At 31.5% G+C, this 21,747-nt stretch overlaps 2 protein-coding genes across 5 annotated transcripts; both read left to right on the forward strand.

Annotated features, from left to right (window-relative positions):
* The first annotated feature begins 978 nt into the window (after positions 1–978).
* On the forward strand, positions 979–13,404 carry LOC130974389 (probable acyl-activating enzyme 16, chloroplastic). Of its 4 annotated transcripts, none has more exons than XM_057899257.1 (18): positions 979–1,326; positions 1,859–2,050; positions 2,962–3,076; positions 3,799–3,886; positions 4,655–4,866; positions 5,232–5,350; positions 5,883–6,032; positions 6,128–6,195; positions 7,501–7,606; positions 8,214–8,372; positions 9,048–9,101; positions 9,181–9,261; positions 9,975–10,112; positions 11,768–11,927; positions 12,109–12,188; positions 12,295–12,440; positions 12,976–13,033; positions 13,121–13,404. In XM_057899257.1, the coding sequence occupies exons 1-18, from the start codon at positions 1,192–1,194 to the stop codon at positions 13,211–13,213; spliced, it is 2,154 nt and encodes a 717-aa protein (XP_057755240.1). In that variant the 5' UTR covers positions 979–1,191; the 3' UTR covers positions 13,214–13,404. The 4 variants fall into 4 exon arrangements, with proteins under 4 accessions (XP_057755240.1, XP_057755242.1, XP_057755243.1 ...); XM_057899259.1 differs by lacking the exon at positions 979–1,326 and adding an exon at positions 1,514–1,587; XM_057899260.1 differs by lacking the exon at positions 979–1,326 and adding an exon at positions 1,614–1,760 and having other exon boundaries at positions 3,794–3,886.
* A 6,240-nt stretch (positions 13,405–19,644) lies between these two features.
* LOC130974391 (stilbene synthase 3-like) lies at positions 19,645–21,426 on the forward strand. Its single transcript, XM_057899266.1, has 2 exons — positions 19,645–19,914; positions 20,227–21,426. Exons 1-2 carry the CDS (start codon positions 19,737–19,739, stop codon positions 21,216–21,218), a joined length of 1,170 nt encoding a protein of 389 aa, XP_057755249.1. The 5' UTR covers positions 19,645–19,736; the 3' UTR covers positions 21,219–21,426.
* The last annotated feature ends 321 nt before the right edge of the window (positions 21,427–21,747 follow it).

The raw sequence follows: 21,747 nt of genomic DNA on the forward strand, positions 1-21,747 counted from the left end.
ACTCCAATTAATTTATCACCGAAAAGGATCGAGGGACTAAATTGGTGCCAGAACCTAAATTTGGAGAACCATTATGAAAATTTTAAATTTTAAAAATTAAAATAATCACACTAATTTCAGAGACCAAAATAAAATTTTACTCATCTCATCTCACTTAATCTAATAACTCTTTTCAAAAACTAGTAAGCTGCAATCAAAGAGAAAGTGTGCATTCATCTTGGAAAACCATGAGAAATTGCCTGCTCGCTTTCTAATATTCGTTGGTGGGAAATTGAACTTCCGAACTCTATTTGCATTCTGCTACTATTGCCTTCAATGTCGTGATCTTCATCGTCACGATTTCCTGTGGTCTAACTATTTGTGGTGTACAACGAGCGACGTCTCTAGACAGTGATAGAATTTGAAGACAGAACATGAGTGCTGTGATGGTGGTGATTGTCTTTCTCTGATATGAGAATCCGTTTCATAGATTCTATCTGCTTGTTGTTTTTGCTTTCACATAAAGGAGTCTTGATCGTTGGAACCAACACATCAAAAAGTAATAACTAGGTAGGCTCGTTGTTAAAGAAGACCAACACATACAAACAAAACCCCTCGTCGATTGTGAATTAGTCTTTAAATCTAGTTTTGATCTACAACTAACTGATAAAAAACAATAAATTCTACTATCATCTAATATTTCTGTATAATGTATTCATAACTTGAGATCCAATAATACAATATATAGGTTGCAACAAAAGGGTGAGTATTTTTTTGGTGGTATTTTTCAGTTTGTCAAACAAATGATTCAAATTTAAGTTCTATAAGAGATCTATGACTGACTAATAAGTTATTGCACGACAAATTAGTTCGTGTCCTTGGTGAAAAAAAAAATCTTCATCAATTGTGGGGTCCTTTCGCAACTACCAATATCTTTGGTGGTCTAAACGAAAAAAGTGAAATGTTGAGGGGTCATAACTCATAAGTCATAACTGAAAATGGATATCCAGGGGGTCAAGAGCGACAAACCGACACATCCACTTCTCCACTTTCAAGGCTTACTTCATATCTGTCTCTGTCACATGTAACTCTTCGTATATTCTAGTGTTTCCCACTTTCCTATCTCCAACTGCAACGTCCTTTGCTTCCTTCTTTCTTCTTCCGCCATTTCTTCGGTTTCTTCGCGCATTCTTCTGACTCAAGATTCACAAAATGTCCACGATTCCTTTCACCTATTCCACCCACGCGCTTCCTCTCTTCTATTCTCGCTACACCACCAACACCTTCGCCAGGATCAAACCTTCTATACGCCGTCGTTTTTGCGTTTACTGCCAAATTGACTCTAAGGTATTTCGTTCTTCCCTGCTTTTCTTTTAACAGTTTTGAGTCAACCTTTCGTACCATTCATGATTTTATTGACTTTTATGAAAGCTTTGTTGAGCTTCAAAGTCAATGAAATTTGGTACACATGACTTTAGCTTGCAGGTGTGGAAAATTTGGTACCATGTTGAATTATTTATTTATTTTCCCCCCTTAATATTATAGTATTTATTTTGTCTCGAACTGGATGGATTTTTTTTCTGGTAAGAGGACGTGGATGCCGATGCAGTAAGTGTGGAGGTTCCTATTCTGATATGAAATTCCACTTGCATATTATCATGATTATTGTGCGTGTTGAAAATTGCATTTTCTTTCATCAGTATCATAGTAATTTATTCAGGGAGATAACTAGTAATCTCTAAGTAAATTAAATTTGGTATACATAGGTGCGAACGTGCGAGGTAATTCTGGAGATCTAGATTCTGGGGTGTAACTTGCAGTTATTAATTGTCCTGATTATTTGATTTATTTTCTTCCAACTACGAACTTCTCCATGTAGACAAAGGAAGTACAGATAAGAAGGTGCTCCCCTTTACTAGAAAGTTCACTGCTTTCTGGGAATGGCGCGGTGGCCTCGGATGAGTGGAAAGCTATTCCTGACATTTGGAGATCCTCTGCTGAGAAGTATGGTGATAAAGTAGCCTTAATAGATCCATATCATGATCCTCCTTCAACAATGACCTATAAACAGGTAATTTGTTTATTTTGAATAGTTTGCTTCTTCCATATACTGGAAATTTCGGTCATTTGTAGTACTATGTACTTGTGCCCTAGTAGTAATCATTCATAGTCTGAAAAGAAGCGTTTGGTTTTTTTGATGGCAAGGTAAAATCTGATTTTGGTTGTGGAATTTGGAATTGATTCATGATTAGAATGTGTAATTTATGCAGGAAGTTCTTTATGGCGATAACCATTTCTTTTGCTAACGATTTGAAAACGAACTATTAAACATCATTGTTATATTGTCACATCACAAGCCATAGTTTTAGAGGAGCTGTTAGATTCAAATCTTTCGGTTTTCCTATAAATTTTCTTGCTATCCTTGTAACACTTAACTAGTTGGCTGTCGTTTGTCCATTCTACTCTACTTTGTTGGTGATTTCCAGATTCTATACTCATAAGCAGATTGCCTAAACCAAGATTCTATTCTCTTTTCTATAGCAGGTGCCTACTTGTCTTTTTCCCAATGTGTCCATTCAAACACTTTGACCTTCTCATCTCGTCTCACAAGATGTTAGAATTTTATTGTGCTTCCTCCAAAACCCTTGAGTAGTTGACAATGTTTTTAGACTGGGTTCTCTTACACCATCTAATAACTTCTTAAAGAATATTAATATGATTGTTTTTAATCATAGATTGTTGAATTATATTATGTAATCATATTGATGTTATATAGTGCACAATATGATTTTCAAAAGAAAACATTTTACTTAGCTATCAAGAATCAAGATTATGGAGTGTGAATATATTCCAATTATTAGAGCTATTAGATTGATGTTCATTGTTATTGATTTCCATTCCTATATTGAGCAATGTAGGAAACTTATCCAAATCATTCTTTATTGTCTTTCTTACATTTCCACTTCATATCAAATGTTTCAGTTGGAGGAAGCAATATTGGATTTTGCCGAAGGCTTGAGAGTTCTTGGAGTAAAACCAGAGGAAAAGATTGCACTTTTTGCTGATAATTCATGTCGCTGGCTTGTAGCAGATCAAGGTGTGTGAACTTTATGTATTCTTTTTTTTTAGGAGTTCAGAGTTTAGTTTTTATCCACTCTTAGTGTGGTGTTGCTCCTCTTGTTTCTTCAAAAGAAATTTGAAAAAGGAAGGGGAAAAAGAAACTAAACGTGTAAGTATTAACATTTTAAAAGCACAATTTACGAAGTTTTAAATTGATTATTTGTAAATAAGTTATTGTGGGGATGAAAAGCCCATCATTGATTTGACATTGCTTGTTTTGTGAAACTTTCCTTTTTGTTTTTGATTCTGTAAAACGATCACTACTCTTATTTCTATATAAAAATTATCAAGAGGAGTTTTTTCATGTTGCTTCTTATGCAGTTGTTATTACCAAAGTTTTCATTTCCGTAGTATTTTATTATTTAGACGATAACAAGGCTAAACACTTCCCTTGCTAGATATTTTTTTGTCATCTTCACCGCTAGATTGCATTTTGATTTGTGTTTAATGAGTGAAATAATGAATTTTTATGTTGAGATCAGTGGCAGGCTTATCATATTTAAATACTTATCTGTGAGTTCTCAATTAACTTACTTTGTCTGTATTATGATAAGTTGACGGGGAGTGTGAAATATGAATAGGCATGGGGGCATGACTGTGTGTACTCGGTATATATGGGGTCAAGTATTTACAATTCCTAAGGCTAGATGGTTGTAATAATTTTGTTTTTATGACATCCATGCTCTGTTTTTAGTCTAGGCATGATGGCAAGTGGAGCAATCAATGTCGTGAGGGGAACAAGATCATCAATTGAAGAGCTGTTTCAAATATACCAACACTCTGAAAGGTTTGGTTAATACTTCCATGTCCTACAATTTTGAAAATCTGATGTGTCTGTTTCCATGTTAGTATTTATGCTTCATAGTTATTGCATCTTAATTCTATTTCTTGAACGCAGGAGTTTTTTTTTTTCCCTTCTTTTTTGCCGAGACCCAAGCTTCCTTCCTTTTGAGGGGGCACAACAAACTTCCCAGTTCACCCAATGATTCCTGTTTGCATCCAAAGCGCCATACCATAGAAAGTTCCCCATAATCTTTTGAATTTGCCATGCTCACTGGAATATGGAACAAGGATAAGAAGTATGGTAGAATGTTGGAGAGGCATAGGCCCCTTTCTAGAGTCCCAATCGTTTAGATATATTTCAAGATTAGGATCCTAAAAGGAAATAGATCTAGGATTGTCATCCAGCAAAACACCTAGATAAACAAGAGGCCACTCCAAAATAGGACACCTAGTCATAGATGCAAAATCAGAAAGGTTATGAGGAATTATATTAATCTCAGATAAGCAACTGTTGGACATATTGATCTTTAAACCAGAGGATAACTCGAGAAATTGAAAAATAGAGAGAACATTCACAACTCACTCATTTTCCAAGAACAAGATGGAGTTGTTAGCAAACAACAAATGGGAAATTACAGTCCAATATACTTGTTCTTTGACTATGATGGTGTTTTGCTATTGTTAATGCTTCTTAATTAATTTTATAAATTCTTAAATCTTCTGTATATTTATTGATGACTCGATAGAAAGTGGCTGACTTTGCTGCATTCAGCGTTGCACTAGCTGTGGACACACCTGAAATGTTTAATCGGATTGCAAAATCATTCTATGCAAAGGCTTCCATGAGATATATTATTCTTCTTTGGGGAGACAAATCATCCCTGGTTTGTGAAGGAAACAAGGAGGTGCCAGTCTTCACATTCACAGAAGTCATAGACTTGGGATGTGAGAGTCGCATGGCATTGATTGATTCTCGTGATGGTGGTATGTAGCCTAGATCCTGCTCTAAATCTTACAAACTCTATTTATATTGCTAAAACCTTTTCTTTATTGAGCAAATAAGGCAACACAAGAACCCCAAAACAGTTACTAAACAAGAGTTGGGTTGGGGAGGAAGAAGAAAAATAAACGATAAGAGAGTCTTAGCTAGCCATGACCAGAGAAGTCAAAAGCATAATCTCTCTCTCTCTCTCTCTCTATATATATATATATATATATACACACACACATACACACACACTTACTTTATTTGTTTATTTTTGCGCAAACTTATTGGTCATTCTGTCAATCATCAGAAGGAACCATACTTGGTTTCGGTGGAACTTATCTTCTCTCTGATGTGATTACAGATAATCAATTTAAGTATGAAGCAATTAAGTCTGATGATATTGCTACTCTTGTATACACAAGTGGAACAACTGGAAATCCAAAAGGTGTTATGCTTACTCATCGGAATCTTTTACATCAGGTTTGATTTTCATTCTTTTGTAAAATCCGTTGCAGCAAATCATACTTCTAGACGGGCTATGTAGATGTAGGTTATGTATTAGGGTGTTGATCCCAAAATAGGTTGTGTTTAAATTATGCATGAATTATATTTCTTTGTGAAGCATGATTGAGGGATGTTCCATTCGCTGAATATACTTGTGATATGACCCTGGAGTCTAGCTAAAGTTAGGGTCGGGGCAGTCAACACATTATACTGCAACCAACAGACTTTGTATTCAACCCCTCTATCTATCTCTCACCTGCACACAAATACCGTTATCATTGACTCACATATTGTGCTTTAACGTTAATTATGGTTTTCTTTTTGAGAAGAAAACAGATGTTCTCCACGAAAACCTAAACAATGGAGGATAAAAATGTATCCTGCTTTCTGAGTGCTGGAGTCTGTTTTTTTTATTTCATTTACCATGTCGCAGTGATAAGTTTCGCTTGGTTTTATGTGAAGATAATTCTTGCATTGATACTATATATCATTCTCAATGAATTTCTAGGTTAAAAACTTATGGGATATTGTCCCTGCTGAAGTTGGGGATAGATTTCTAAGCATGCTGCCTCCTTGGCATGCATATGAAAGAGCTTGTGAGTATTTCATTTTCTCATACGGTGTTGAACAAGTATACACAACTGTGAAAAACTTAAAGGTATTTCTACTTTAATCAGATGTTTCATGTATTGTATGTTGTTATACAAACATATTTCCTCATGTATTAATATCCTGTATTTTCTTCTCTTCTAGGATGATTTGAAGCAATATCAACCACATTACTTGATTTCAGTTCCTCTAGTTTATGAAACATTATATAGGTAAACCCTTTTCCTATGAACTTGTGAATACCTATTGCATTGATAATCTACTCCATGATATCGCATGTTGAAAAGGAATTCTTTCTAGGGATAGTTCTAGTGTTGGAGAATTTCTTTTTTCTTTCCAATTCAAAAACCATTCTTCTAGTCCAAATGATCATAAATCAAGTTCTTGCTAATGTCTAATATGCTGATGGAAAAGAGAACTAAAACATCCTGCAATGTATACCTTCCAATAATTGAAACCCATATATCAATAGGAAACAGAAGCAATCTGACCCATAATTAAAACCCATGCTGTGGAGGAGGTTGTGTCTCTTAATTATGTTACAACCCACATTCGCTAATAGGAACAAAGAAGCAATCTAAGGAAGAGAATGAAGTTCCTTCTTTTATCCAAAGAAGAAAATAGAAAACTGGAAGGAAGAAAAGGAATTAGTTTTCTAGTATTTATGGTCTAGCATTGATGAGAAAATTATTTAAGTGGGACGCGTCTTTGTTGTTGTTCATGATGATTGAGAGAATTGCTTGAGTAGAGGTTATTACATGAATTTGGGGTTGGGTTTGATAAAAAGCAGTAATTTTGGTACTTTGGTGATGAACTTTTTGCTATTGCTTTTCCCCCTTGCTTGTAGTTGTTGGTAAGTGAACTTATGTCTTCATGTTTGTGTTTTGGTTTGTTTCTATTTTTGCAGTTTATTATTTTAGTCTTTTAATTGTTATTACAAAAATCTGCCTTTGTTAAATTAAATATTTCAGAGAAAATATGGATAAATATTCAAAGTAGTTTGGTCCTCACTACCACCACCTATCTGTTATTTTGGTCATTGAAGAGTTAACACTTAACAGGATATATTTTTTACCCTTTTCTATCAACAAATTTCTCTCTTTTTGTACACCGGTGCATAGAGATTCATCATTAGACATGGTTTTGTTAATGAATCGCATCCTAGTTCAATTTCTCTATAGTGTGAGGGGACAGGAGTAATATAGTTAATTTCACCATCAGGAGAATTAATTACAGCTAGCATTTTGACAAGGAGTTCACTCAACCTTTCATGATTATCTTATCATTAGTGCCTCTGAGAAGAAAACTTTTGTGCCAAAAGATCTTTTTAACTAAACAAAGAGGACAGGGGGAGAGAAAAGGGGGGGGGGGGGGGTTCTTTTTTTAATGTATATTGTACTTTTGAAGATCCTACCAGATTGTAAAATTTCTTAATCACATGTTGTGTTTTTCATTTAGAAGGTTTATATTTCTCACAAACATGACTGTATTGTTTCCGTGGATTGTACCTTCTGCAGTGGCATCCAGAAGCAGATATCTACAAGCTCCCTAATCAGAAAGCTTGTTGCACTCACATTCATTAGGATCAGCTTAGCATACATGGAGTGTAAGCGGATTTATGAGGTCTGATCATTAGCTCTCACTGTGTGGTCTCTGTAATGTTAACATGAATTCACTTGCATTTAATGATGTTATCACATAATGTGTTTTATACACAAACAGTTGGTGTTGCTCTTAACTCATTAAATATGTTCATAAAAATGTTGGTTGACGGCGTTATTCTAAGAATATTCCCACAATGACCAGTCCTATTATGGTTTCTATGCATTATACAAGTCTTTTTCCAGCTTCCTTCCTTTTCTGGAGCGAAAAAATGAAAAGATTATGGGCTGACCCTAATGTTTCTTTCCTGAACATCATTCATGAGATAGTTCATGCTCATTTGTCACTTGAGAAAAACCATGTTTTCTGTCTTTTGCTTTGGATTGAAAAATAAAATAATGCATGGATGAAGCTGTGTGTGTGCTTTGTGAAGGATTGAATAAGTCAATAACTGGTATGGTAGATAAATGTCCAATAATTTTTTCTATTTTCTTTTCCCCCCTACTATATTCACAAGTTTTATTTATGAGTACAGTGCACTTTTTTCCATCAGATCAAGAGTATATACGTAGTAATTCTACTTCTTCGCAAATATATTTTCTCTAATAAGCTCTGGTTATGTTTGTAGGGTAAATGTCTAACAAAGAATGAGAAGCAGCCTTCTTATCTGTATTCAACGTTGGAATGGTTGTGGGCAAGAATAGTTGCTGCAATAATATTTCCAATTCATATGTTGGCAAAGAAAGTGGTCTACAGTAAAATCCATTCAGCTATTGGAATATCAAAGGTCTTGCTATTATATGCTTATTTAATTTCTATTCATTTTTGAGGTGTGTCATGCTGGTTGTTCCTTGCATTAAGTTTTGAGTAATCATCTATTGACTTAGTTAACCTAGTTAGTGGTTAGTTATTCCAATATTTTGAATATTTATACAGTATTCCCTCCATTCCAAAAATATCAAGATTTTTCTAAGATTCTATTCTATTCGAGTCTCTGTCAGTTGTTTGCTTCTATAATATTTTCCACCATTTCCTTGCTCATAATTCTCCTTTGTAAATTAGCTTTAGAAAGTCCGGTGAGACTTTTTGTTTTTGTTTCTCTTTTTAATTTAAAGGGTGTGTGTTTATTGGTAGCAGCACTCGAGCAAACATTATCTATGAACTTTGGTTTGTCAAGTAAAGTTCAACTCAAGTCTCAAGGTTTTCTTCTGTTTCCATTATAGTAAGGAAAAGTTTCCTAACTGGAATGAATTTTTTTTTTGGTCGTGGGTTGGAATAGGGGGAGGGGGGGGAGGGAATAAAAAATGGGGAAAAAACAATCTGCTGGTTTTGGTTATGTCATCTTTGGTTGGCCCTTAGTCCTGTAGTGTTCCATCTTTACACTTTTATGCCATGCTGCTTATTTTAAATATTTTTCAAAATGTTTCTGCTCATAACAAGTGAATCTTCTGGCACTCTGCAGGCTGGAGTAAGCGGTGGTGGAAGCTTACCTATTCATGTTGACAAATTTTTTGAGGTTTGGTATTACACCTTTTTAACGAGTAAGCAGAATATTGTTCGCTTTATTTAATGTCATTGGTTTCAAATGCATACAGGCTATTGGTGTTAAAGTGCAGAATGGATATGGTTTAACAGAAACTTCACCAGTTATTGCTGCTCGGCGACCTGAATGTAATGTAAGCAGCAGAATATAAATTCTACAATATTATGCCATTGTTTTTTCAAGCATATTGCTGGTGCTTTCTGTTTAAAATTCTTACTCTACTTTTAAAGTGGTTAAACTTGCCATTTTTCTAAACGTAATCTTGCATTTTTTCTTAATAACAAGCTATTTTAGGTAATGTGTTCTTTCCCTCTAACCTTCAATATATTTGTCTGTTCATCCTTTTTCCCTCAATTTGGGGGGTTGATGGGACAATAGTATATGTTGAGAATGGGATTTTTTTTTTCTTTTTTAAGGAAAGGGAGGGAAGGGGAGCCTTGGAGCAATGAGTTGTCTCCGTGTGACCTCAAGGTCATGGGTTCAATTTGTGGAAATTGTAATGATCAGGTTAGGTTACGTACATTGCACTCTTTGGGTGCGGCCCTTTCCCGGACTCTGCGTTAACGCGGGATGCTTGTGCACCGGGCTGCCATTTTTAAGGAAAGGGAAGGCTAAATGAGATAAAATGTAGTGTGTCAACATGCCTTTTATCTGTTTTCTCTTTTATTTATTCCATTTCCGATAAGATACCTTAATCCCTATTATAGCAAAGTATATTTGTTTCCATGTAGAGACATTGGTACTCGTAATAATAGCATAATTTGCATTCTTCTAATTGGTTTTTATCTCGAGTCTGCGAAGAGTGGTGCTTTTATCTGAAAAGGTCACAGACTTAATTGTTTGAAGGTTATTGGATCTGCTGGGCATCCAATTAGGCATACAAAATTTAAAGTTGTAGATTATGAAACTGGTGAAGTTCTTCCACCTGGTTCAAAGGGAATTTTGAAAGTGACGGGCCCAGCATTGATGAAGGGATACTACAAGGTAATTTACTTCGTCCATATGCAAGTTTACATGTGTGTCCTATGGTGTGTTTGGTTGGAAAAACAATGATATAGTGTAACTACTTTTAACTGGATTGACCCCGCACGATGCGCAGAAAATACAATAAAAATTGTCTATAAATAATTAAAATATAGATCAATTATCATTAGAAATTAAAATTATAAGTATATAAAATCTGATTTTTTAATATTTTTAAAATATCAATTAGATTATATTATTAAACATAGAATAATAAGAAGAGATAAAATGACAAATAACTATTATCGGTCTTTACCATTGTAACTCTCACGTAGCCCAGACTATAGTATCCACTATTCTTCTATTGCATCCAATGTCACAAACAATAACACACTGCAAAGTTATAATGATTTAGGAAAAGAAACAATTATTCGGCATATGAAAAATAGCGTTGTGCAGCAACATTGCACAAAGCATACATTATTTTTATATGCCATTAACAATGCAATCCTCATTCAATGACATTAACTGATGTAAGTGAATTCATGAAATATGGAGCATGCTAACTTAATAACACTGTTTATTTGGCAATAGAGTGTAGTCATTGATTAGAATTTTCCCTGCGAAATAAGGGAAACCAAGTAAACTATATTAGTATAGGCATGAATAAAAATCTTATTTGAAGAATGAGAGTGGCTCAAACGGTGTTTTAAGTGACTGATAATACTTAATTCACATTCAAATTGAAAGGTTTACAATATTGGAAGGCGAATTTAATCGAAGTAGGAGAAAGGTGTAACTTAAGGTCCACTAAAGAGGAGCAATTTGAAAATGTTAATACATTTCTAACCATATAATAATAATGGAAGCTTTGAAGTGAAAATGAGGAAAGGAAAGAAAATAGTTGATGTGCATTAGGTTCAATTATAGAATGACAAATTGGTAAAATGATGTTGTGGCTAAGCTAGAGATTATCTAAGATGTCAAGAATATATTTTACAACAATCTTGGTATCAGATTTAATATTTTATAAATAGATAGATAGACATATTAGACTATTAGAGTGTTATGCTTTTCAGGAAGCTATTCTAAGGGCTTGTTTGGGTGAACTTTTACGAAAAGATTTTTTTTTCAAGTGTTCTTTTTTTGAAAGATCTACTTTTATGTTTGTATATCTCATGTAAAATATTTTTTATCTAACAATTATGTTTGGGCACAATAAAAAAGTACTTTTTTGTTTATTTATTATGTTAAAAACATTTTTTAAGTAAAAAAGATCTTAAAAAAAATGTAAATTGTAGCTTCTAAAAAAAGATTTTTTTTTCTAGTGTTTTTACTTTTACTACTAAAATTTTGCCACACACACAAAAAAATAAAAAAAAATGAAAAAAGATATTTTTTTACCAATTTAACGGCACCCAAACAAACACTAACTAGCTAGGGAAAAACACTAGAGCAACTTTTCCCCCCAAGGTTTTCACTTGTTACATTTTTAGTTTTTGAACATTTTTCTTCTATTTTAAATGAAATTTAAAAAAAAAAGGAAGAAAAAACCCCATAGAAGTATTGTAAAATACTTAGCACTGGGTGCTTTTAGTAGTGGTAAGCTAAGAGCTTGCATCATGTGCATGGAATGTGATTAAGTTGCGACATTAAATGTCTTATTCTTATGTCAGAATCCTTCAGCTACAAATCAGGCCTTGGATGGAGATGGCTGGCTGAATACTGGTGATATAGGTTGGATTGTTCCCCATCATTCAACTGGGCGGAGTCGCCATTCTGGTGGTGTGATAGTTCTGGAAGGTCGCGCTAAAGACACTATTGTGCTTTCAACAGGTAGGCCAGTAGTCCATACTTTTTGAATTGTTGCATTTGAGCCCATGTCAGTGTGTCTTGTTACTCCGAAATTTTGTAAACCCTTAAAAGATGCTTTCTTATAGCATAAACAGCATGCTGAAAGTTGATAATTTCTTTCCCCCTTTATTTACCTACTGACAAATTGTTTGGTCAAGAGTAGGCGAAAATGTTGAACCGGGTGAACTTGAAGAAGCTGCCATGAAAAGTACCCTCATACAGCAAATTGTCGTTATTGGCCAGGTGAATTTGAGCCTTAATGTCTTCAAATTATTGAAGCTGACTACTTATATTTAACTATATATCATGTAGTCTCATATTCCAAAACTAATAACTGTTTAACATACAGGATAAGCGACGTCTTGGAGCTTTAATTGTTCCTAACAAAGAAGAAGTCTTAAAAGTGGCAAGGGAATTGTCAGTTATAGATTCAAACAGTTCAGATATCAGTCAGGAAAAAGTGACCAGCCTATTATATAAAGAATTGAACATCTGGTAAGACTTTGTCTCACTAAGAGAGAATTAAATCCCCACACACACATAGGGACTCCATACTAGGTTTTTGGTCTATGAAACACTGGCACCATCACAACATGGACACAGAGACGTAAATAGCATGGCTTTTATAATTTTAAGATTCGTACATTTTCATAAGTGTCAAACTGCAAATATTTACTACTTTAAACTTAAGAATGCTGGCTCATTTGAAAAATTTGTAACATTAAGTTTATTGACATTTTCAACCCTATTTACATTATACATAACCGTGTTTGAAGCATTTTCCAAGTAGTAGGAAAAAAATTATTGTTAAAACATGTGTTTCTGAGTGTTGAAAACCAACATCTGTTGAAGATGCGCACACATGACATGCCAACAGCAAGGTGCTGTGTCTGTCCTTTGTGGTTTATGGTTGACTGATGAGAAAAAGAGAATATTAACATAAAATTCATCCTTTGCCGTTTCATTAACAACTCTTTTTGCCCCTATATTTTTGTGTTGATTATTTATTTGCTTTTCTTTTATTATGCAGGACATCTGATTTTTCATTTCAAATTGGTCCAATTCTTGTCGTTGATGATCCCTTCACGGTTAGATTAACTTCATAGTAGCAGTATTTGTCTATGTTTTGTGCAAAAGAATTGATATCTTTGACTAATCTTTCACTTAAATGACAGATTGATAATGGGCTAATGACACCCACCATGAAGATCCGAAGGGATAGAGTTGTGGCTCAATACAGGGATCAAATAGAAAACCTATACAAGTGACGAAACTTAAATGGTGTGCTACGAGTGTTTGTGTATTTAAAGACTGTTGTGCAAAAATCTTAAGTTATTCTCCTTGTGTGACATTTCAATAAATAATAATGCTTACATATATCACAGGCAGTGTATAATATCATCCATTTGTTTTGCTGTCCTTTGTTTCTCCACTTATTATTATTATTATTATTATTATTGTTATTATTATTATTATTATTATTATTATTATTATTATTATTATTGCTGTTGTTGTTGTTGTTGTTGTTGTGCATCAGTTTCTCAGTGAACGTTTGTCTGTTTATGCACAAAATTGTTTATGAATTGGATCACCACCCTTTGCTAATCAATGGCTAGATTGAAAGTTTTTCTTTTTGGAGTTATGATTGAAAGTTTTTCTTTATATGAGTCATAACAGGTCTAGTTTGAGAAAAACCTGGTTTCTACAATAAAGGAGTGTTAAAAGTTTCTCAAGGAAAATAAGAATAATAAAAAACTACAGTTCTTAATTATTGGTTGAATACAAGTTGGATAAGTTATTATGTAAAGTAGCACATATGAAAGGTTTTTTTGCTAACAAGTTCTATTGGAGGTTATGCATATATTTATTTCATGTATATAGGTCATATTCATATATAACAAATTGGTAGAGTGAGCTAGAAGTTAGTTAGATAATAGAAATGGAGAAGAGTAGGAAGCTATGAAATACGGATACAGATACGAGACATATATCCACGAATTTTAAAATCTTAGTCTTCGAGTAACTTTGTTAATTGAAATTCATATTTTATAAGTACAATGTTAATTTTTTTTTTTAAAATAGGCAACATTCTAAATATTTGAGTATAGACAGTAGTTTATTAGAAATAATTTTTTAAAAATTACATCAACTAAATGGTGATCTAATGTTGTAATATAAAACGAATTGGTAAATGTGTTTTATTGGTTAAGTTATTCCCTTTTATTCAATTATGGTTTTATTCATTTATCTGTAATAATTCTTAACAAGTGGGTATATTATATTATTATATATTAAGAAAAGAGCACTATAATATTTATATTGTTGCCAATGAAGACTGACGACCTTTGCGGCTTTGCCTCTTACACAAACTAGAGGGGATGTATTATTGCATGCATGCTGATATGGACACAACTACTAGAATATTTTAAATAAATGTATTATTGTAATAGCCAATAAAAACTATCAATTTTTATAAACCCACTTTCCAATTTTTTAAAAAACTTACACCCTAACTAGCTATCAGATTTTAACTCCTTATTTTATATGTTGCGGTTTCTTTAAACTACATCAAACTCTCTTTTTGTACCCTTTTTTTATTAATTTATATTTTATTGTAAAATATCTATCTAATAACAACTATGAGTTAATATAGTCAATTATGTTATTGTTTAATTTGGTCAAGCAAGACTAATTAATTAATACCACTCATATGTGGTGGTAGACTGCATTGCATCCACCAAACTCCTCACACGCCCAGTCAAACTAACATGTTCAATTTGAATAATGAAATTTATATAAAAAATGATAATCACTTATAAATATACAATAAGTACTAGTTAATTAATTAACAAATAACACACACATTTTTGCTTCGAAAAGATTTCAACATGACATGGATAAATGCTACTAACGAAGCACGTGCTGCCCAACTGCTTACTGCATCTGTTCAAATAGCCGTCCCATATATAAAATATTAAAATCTTATGTTCCTAATAACAATTCTACGATAGCGTGCTAAAAGTTGCTACGTATGATACAATAAAAGAAATTAAAAAAAATATCACAAACAAATAAAAAATAAAACACACATTATCAACGAAAAAAAAAAAGGTAACAATCAGAATATTAAACAATATAAACAATAAATGTATCAGATGTTTAATTCAATAGGTATACAGATGTTTACATTGATTGTTCTTAATAATGGCTGGATGTTCAATTTAATAGGTGTGCGGATGGTTATCTAATATTAGAATTTAGGAGATAATTTGGGGGTAGAGTGTCTTTTTATTTTATTGGGTTAATTTTAGAGTCTATTGTTCATATTGTTTGCAAAAATCATTATCTACTTATGAAAATCCAATTAATTATTTAGGTGTATCCAAACGTATCGTACTTTAGAGCCTCTACTAATTATTGATGACTGCGTTTGTTGAGAAGACAAGACACTGAGAATAAGACACAAAAAATAACAACCAAAATTTTGTGTTTTTGTCATGAAAAAGTATCGGGTACTAATATATTATCTGTCAACTTATTGTCAACAATAATTAATTATTATATTTTAAACACATATTTAAGGAAACACATTCAGAAAATACACTTCCATAAAGACACTTTCATTAAATACAATCATAAACAAGAGTTGGCAGAACTTGGCTTGGTAACGTAGCAGGATTGTTTTGTAATAAACTAGAATAAATTATGAAAATTTAATTTATTTTTATTTTTTATTCAAAAATTTGAGAAAAAAATATAATTATAAAAAATATTATTATAAAAAATTAACAAAAATAATAATAATAAAAAAAGTTGTGTCTTTATTAGTATCTTTATATTTTTTCTATTAAAATAAATACAAAATACATTAATTTAGTATCTCTAAACATAATATCTCTATTTATATTTTATTTGTCAATTTAATTTTATATTTTTATATCTTTATCTCCGTGTCTTCTTTATAAATAAATACAGTCGACAATTTTTTAGTTAGAACATTCCATAGTCCATACTGTTTAAACATGTAACAAAATAATATCATTATTCAATACTTCCAAAAACAATAATTAACTTGCAATTTAATGACACTTGGGGCTAGCTAAAAATATGACCAAAATTTTACGATAATGTTAAAAAGACAAAAAAAACAGTTAAAATTTGTCTCATTAATTATTGCGACAGTCAATAAATATTAATAAGACAAATTTAAACTATTTTTATTAATTTTCTTTAGTTACCAAATATTTTTAAAATTTTATTGCCATCGCTCGAAGCTTTCATTCGGATCATCTCCAGATGTCGAAATCTTTGCGTCTACACCACCGTCGTTGAAGAGCTGATGGCTCTTGCGGGTGTTGAACGTGTGTTCTGAGGATGCAAAGGTTGCATTCACCGCCGTCCCTATTAGCTTGCCCTTCAAGTGTTTCTTGGTTGATCCTACATCTATTTTCTTTTTCCTCGAGTATAGATGGGTGGGTGGAATGGTTTTGGCGATAAGATTATTGAGGGTGAGACGAGATTAAATTTTTGGATTGATTAGGTTACGTTAGTTAATTAGGAGGAACAATTTGAAAATGTTGGATAATTTTGTAGTGTTTAAATAATTTTGTCAATTGAAACTCATATTTTATAAGTATAATGTTATTTTTTTAAAATAAATTAACATTTTAAATATGCATGCGCATAAGTACATGTAGGAGTTTATTAGAAATAATTTTTAAAAAATTACATAAACTAAATAGTGATCTAAAGGTTGGCAATATATATTTTATTTATGGGTATTCAATTCGAACTAATTTGTTCGAATAGGGTTGTCTATCCGACACGCTGCAGACAGGGTAAAGTGTGGTGTGAGTTTGCTTGCGAATAAAATAGGATAGTGAAAAAGTTGAGTACTAAACTCACAATCTTTCTCTTATAAAAATTTGAAATAATCATTAAACTAGTTGATAATAATATTATTTAAAATTTTATATTAGATTTTTTAAAAATTTTATTGTTTTTAATTTTAATTTTAATTTAATTTTTTATTTTTTATTTTATTAATATGTGTATGAAATTTAGAATGTTAAATTTTATATTTATTTAAAACTTTTTTATTTTTCTGCAAATAAGATCAGATAGAGTAGGATTTAGAATTTTAGAATGTAGATAAGATTAGTATTGAAAAATTCTCAACTCGCTGATAAAGTAGGATTATGGTAAAGTCCAAATCCTTTTTCGTATCTCTTCTTCTTCCCTCCTTAGTCTCATTCCCGCTCTTACTTTATCCAATTACTATTTTCCACCACCTCCACTCTCCCATTGTCCATACTTTCACACCGTCACCTTTTTTTTTTTTTTCTTTGTTCACTTATTTTTTTCCTCTTTTTTTTCTTAGTTTGTTGTTATTTTTTTTTATTTCACTGTTTTTTACTTTTTTTTAGATATTTAGATTTGAGATCCAAATTTATATTAAATAATTTTTTGTGATATTTCTTTTTTATTTTGTAGTATATTAATTCCTTTTCTAGATATTTTAGTTATGTCTTCGCAGATGTGTAATGAAAATACAACGAGAACCTTTCATCTATAAAAATATTTACAGTTTTATATAACATTTAGACCGATTCTGAGAAAAAAAGAATATCTATTTTTGTATTGTAGTATTTTCTGTGTAAATTTAAAAATAAAAGAGATTATAATTGATCTTTATTCTCTTATATATGATTCTTTGTAATCAAACTTTGTATCTTCTTTTATATCATTATTCAATATAAAATTTATCTATTTTTTTGTGTTATCTTAAAGGTTAAATTATACCGCTAGTTTCTACACTTTTAATAAAATTGTAAATTAGTCCCTACACTTTAAAAGCTTATAATTAGGTCCCTAAAGATAATTAAAATTTATAATTTAATCTCCGTCGTTTAAAAAGTGTTTGATTTAACAGTATATTCTCTATTTTAACAGAATATTCTCATCATATTCTAAAAATATTTTGTTAAATCAACATTTTTTGACCGGTGGAGATTAAATTGTAAATTTTAATTTTTTTAGGAACCTAATTACAAATTTTTAAAATGTAGAGACCAATTTATAATTTCACTAAAAGTGTAGGGACCAACTTTGTAATTTAACCTATTTTAAATCTAATATTTTTTCTATAATATATAAATGTCGTTTGATTATTTTCTTAAATAATTTTTTTTCCGTCAAAAAAAATGTAATATAAAACGAAATGATAAATGTTTTTTATTGGTTAAAGACTTAAAGTATTTCCTTTTATTCAATTATGGTTTTATTCATTTATCTGTAATAATTCTTAACAAGTGGGTATATTATATTATTATATATTAATTATTAAGAAAAGAGCAAAATAATATTTATATTGTTGCCAATGAAGACTGGCAACCTTTGCGGCTTTGCCTCTTCTGATATGGACATAATTATTGGAATATCTTAAACAAATGTATTATTGTAATATTTTTTTTAAAAGCATCGTAAAATTAGAAAAATGTTATTTAGCCAATAAATTATCAATTTTTAATTAATTTTTAAATTTAATATATTAATTACATTAAATTTTTATAAACCCATCACTTTCCAATTTTTTAAAAAACTAATAACACCCTAACTAGCTATCAGATTTTAACTCCTTATTTAAACTATTGCGGTTTCTTTAAACTACATCAAACTCTCTTTTATTGTAAAATATCTATCTAATAAAAACTATAAATTAATATAGTCAATTATGTTATTGTTTAATTTGGTCAAATAAGACTAATTAATCAATACCAGATTCCTCATATGTGGTGGTAGACTGCATTGCACTCACCAAACCCCTCACACGCCAAGTCAAACTAACATGTTCAATTTGAATAATGAAATTTATATAAAAAAATGATAACATCACTTATAAATATACAATAAGTACTAGTTAATTAATTAATAAATAACACACCCACATTTTTGCTTCGAAGAGATTTCAACTTGACATGGATAAATGGTACTAACGAAGCATGTGCTGCCCAACCACTGCATCTATTCAAATAGCCGTCACACATATAAAATTTTACGGTTTTGTTAAGTAGAGAACGAAAAATCTAAATAATATAAACAATAAATTAAAAATAATTTAAAATGATCTATTTAATATTTATTAATTATTATTAAAATAATTATATAATTTTAAACATAATAAATACATAGTTATAAATATTATGTATATATATAAAATTATAAATATTATGTTATATAAAATAATTTTAAATATTATTTTTTAGAATTACTGTAGTAACAAATATTATATTCATGTTATATTTTTTTATCGATTTAAATTTAAAAAAAATATCATGATAAATTTTATATTTAAGATATAAATATATATATATATATATATATATATATATATCACTAGAAAAATATGCGATGCCAACAATCTGAGCCGCCATCCACATACAATAATGACAATATCATGAATTATACTGAAACTACACAAATATATATATATAAAATCAATTATAGTCAAAGTAAAATAATAAAACAACCAAGAAGTCAGAATACATCTGCTGATGGTATGAATCTACGAAATTATGAGTTTAATTACTATACTTTGAGTTGAGCACGTTTTAATATATGTTCCAATTCGACCATTTAATTCCAAATATGCCCCTAATCTGATGCATATAAATATCCCCCTCTCCGTGCCTAAGTCTTCACCAAACTACCAAACAACATAGCTAATAAGCTTTGCTATCCCAAAGAACATAGCGAAGCTTTTCTATCGAAAAAACACAACTGAGAAAAAAGATGGTGTCTGTGAGTGAGATTCGCAATGTTCAAAGAGCAGAAGGTCCTGCAACTGTATTGGCGATTGGCACCGCAAATCCATCAAATTGTGTCGATCAGAGCACATATGCTGATTATTATTTCAGAGTAACTAATAGCGAGCACATGACTGATCTCAAGAAAAAATTTCAGCGCATCTGTATGTATTTTTATTATGTGTTTTAGTTTTGTTTTATTAAATATTTATCAAAAAAAATTTTTATTGTTTTACTTTCATATTAATTAAAACGCAAAATTAACATATTATACAATATATCATATTCACTATTTAATATTAATAATAATATTACTTCTATAACTACAAATTTAAATAAATTATATATTAAAATGGTACTTAAAGATTCAAGTCACTACAAAATAATTTAAGAATAACATTATTATCGTTATATATATCATTTTCTAAACTTTGTCAAAGATAATGATAGATGTGAATCACACATTATTATTTCAGGTGAGAGAACACAGATCAAGAATAGGCATATGTACTTAACAGAAGAGATATTGAAAGAGAATCCTAACATATGTGCATACAAGGCACCGTCGTTGGATGCAAGGGAAGACATGATGATTAGGGAGGTACCAAGAGTTGGAAAAGAGGCTGCAACTAAGGCCATCAAGGAATGGGGTCGGCCAATGTCTGAGATCACACATTTGATTTTCTGCACCACCAGTGGCGTTGCATTGCCTGGCGTTGATTACGAACTCATCGTACTCTTAGGGCTCGACCCCAGCGTCAAGAGGTACATGATGTACCACCAAGGCTGCTTTGCTGGTGGCACTGTCCTTCGCTTGGCTAAGGACTTGGCTGAAAACAACAAGGATGCTCGTGTGCTTATCGTTTGTTCTGAAAATACTTCAATCACTTTCCGTGGTCCTAGTGAGACAGACATGGATAGTCTTGTAGGGCAAGCATTGTTTGCAGATGGAGCTGCTGCGATTATCATTGGTTCTGATCCTGTGCCAGAAGTTGAGAAGCCTCTCTTTGAGATTGTTTCGACTGATCAAAAACTTGTCCCTGGTAGCCATGGAGCCATCGGTGGTCTCCTTCGTGAAGTTGGCCTTACATTCTATCTTAACAAGAGTGTTCCTGATATTATTTCACAAAACATCAACGACGCACTCAGTAAAGCTTTTGATCCTTTGGGTATATCTGATTATAACTCAATATTTTGGATTGCACATCCTGGTGGACGTGCAATTTTAGACCAGGTTGAACAAAAAGTGAACTTGAAACCAGAAAAGATGAAAGCCACTAGAGACGTGCTTAGCAATTATGGTAACATGTCAAGTGCATGTGTGTTTTTCATTATGGATTTGATGAGGAAGAAGTCTCTTGAAGAAGGACTTAAAACCACTGGTGAAGGACTTGATTGGGGTGTGCTTCTTGGCTTTGGTCCTGGTCTTACTATTGAAACCGTTGTTCTCCGCAGTGTGGCTATTTGACGCGCTTAATTATATATCTCTACATGTATGGAATTGTGTTATTTTTTAATAGTTTTCTTTTGCTCCTAAATAAGGCCTTGATTGGCCCATATATTATTAGTTGAGAAAAAACTTAGACAAAGTTATCTATAGTTATTTGTTTATGCGAAGATTTAACATCAAAGTTTGTAACTGTTACTAAAGTATAAATCAAATTCTTTTCTCTTGAGTCTTGAGCAACATGTCACATAGCATATTTGGGTTGCATTTTCATCCAAAAACAACTATAAGCACCTTCCTATGAGGTTCCATTTATAATAAAGTAAAAAAGTATTAGCTATGATAGTATAAAGCTTGATAGTATTATGTTTGTAATTTTTGTTATTGTGTGTAGTATCCTATATAATTATATAATAATGTTACTTTGTTGTCTAACTTTTAAAGCGTTATCATACAAGCTTGAAGATAATAAAGTTAATTTTACGGAAGTTGCAAATGGGACGATGTTATCTGAAATCAAACAACAAAAGTGGTATATTTTTTTAATTTT

The sequence above is a fragment of the Arachis stenosperma genome, chromosome 4 (genome assembly GCF_014773155.1).
Source record: "Arachis stenosperma cultivar V10309 chromosome 4, arast.V10309.gnm1.PFL2, whole genome shotgun sequence".
NCBI lineage: Eukaryota > Viridiplantae > Streptophyta > Magnoliopsida > Fabales > Fabaceae > Arachis > Arachis stenosperma.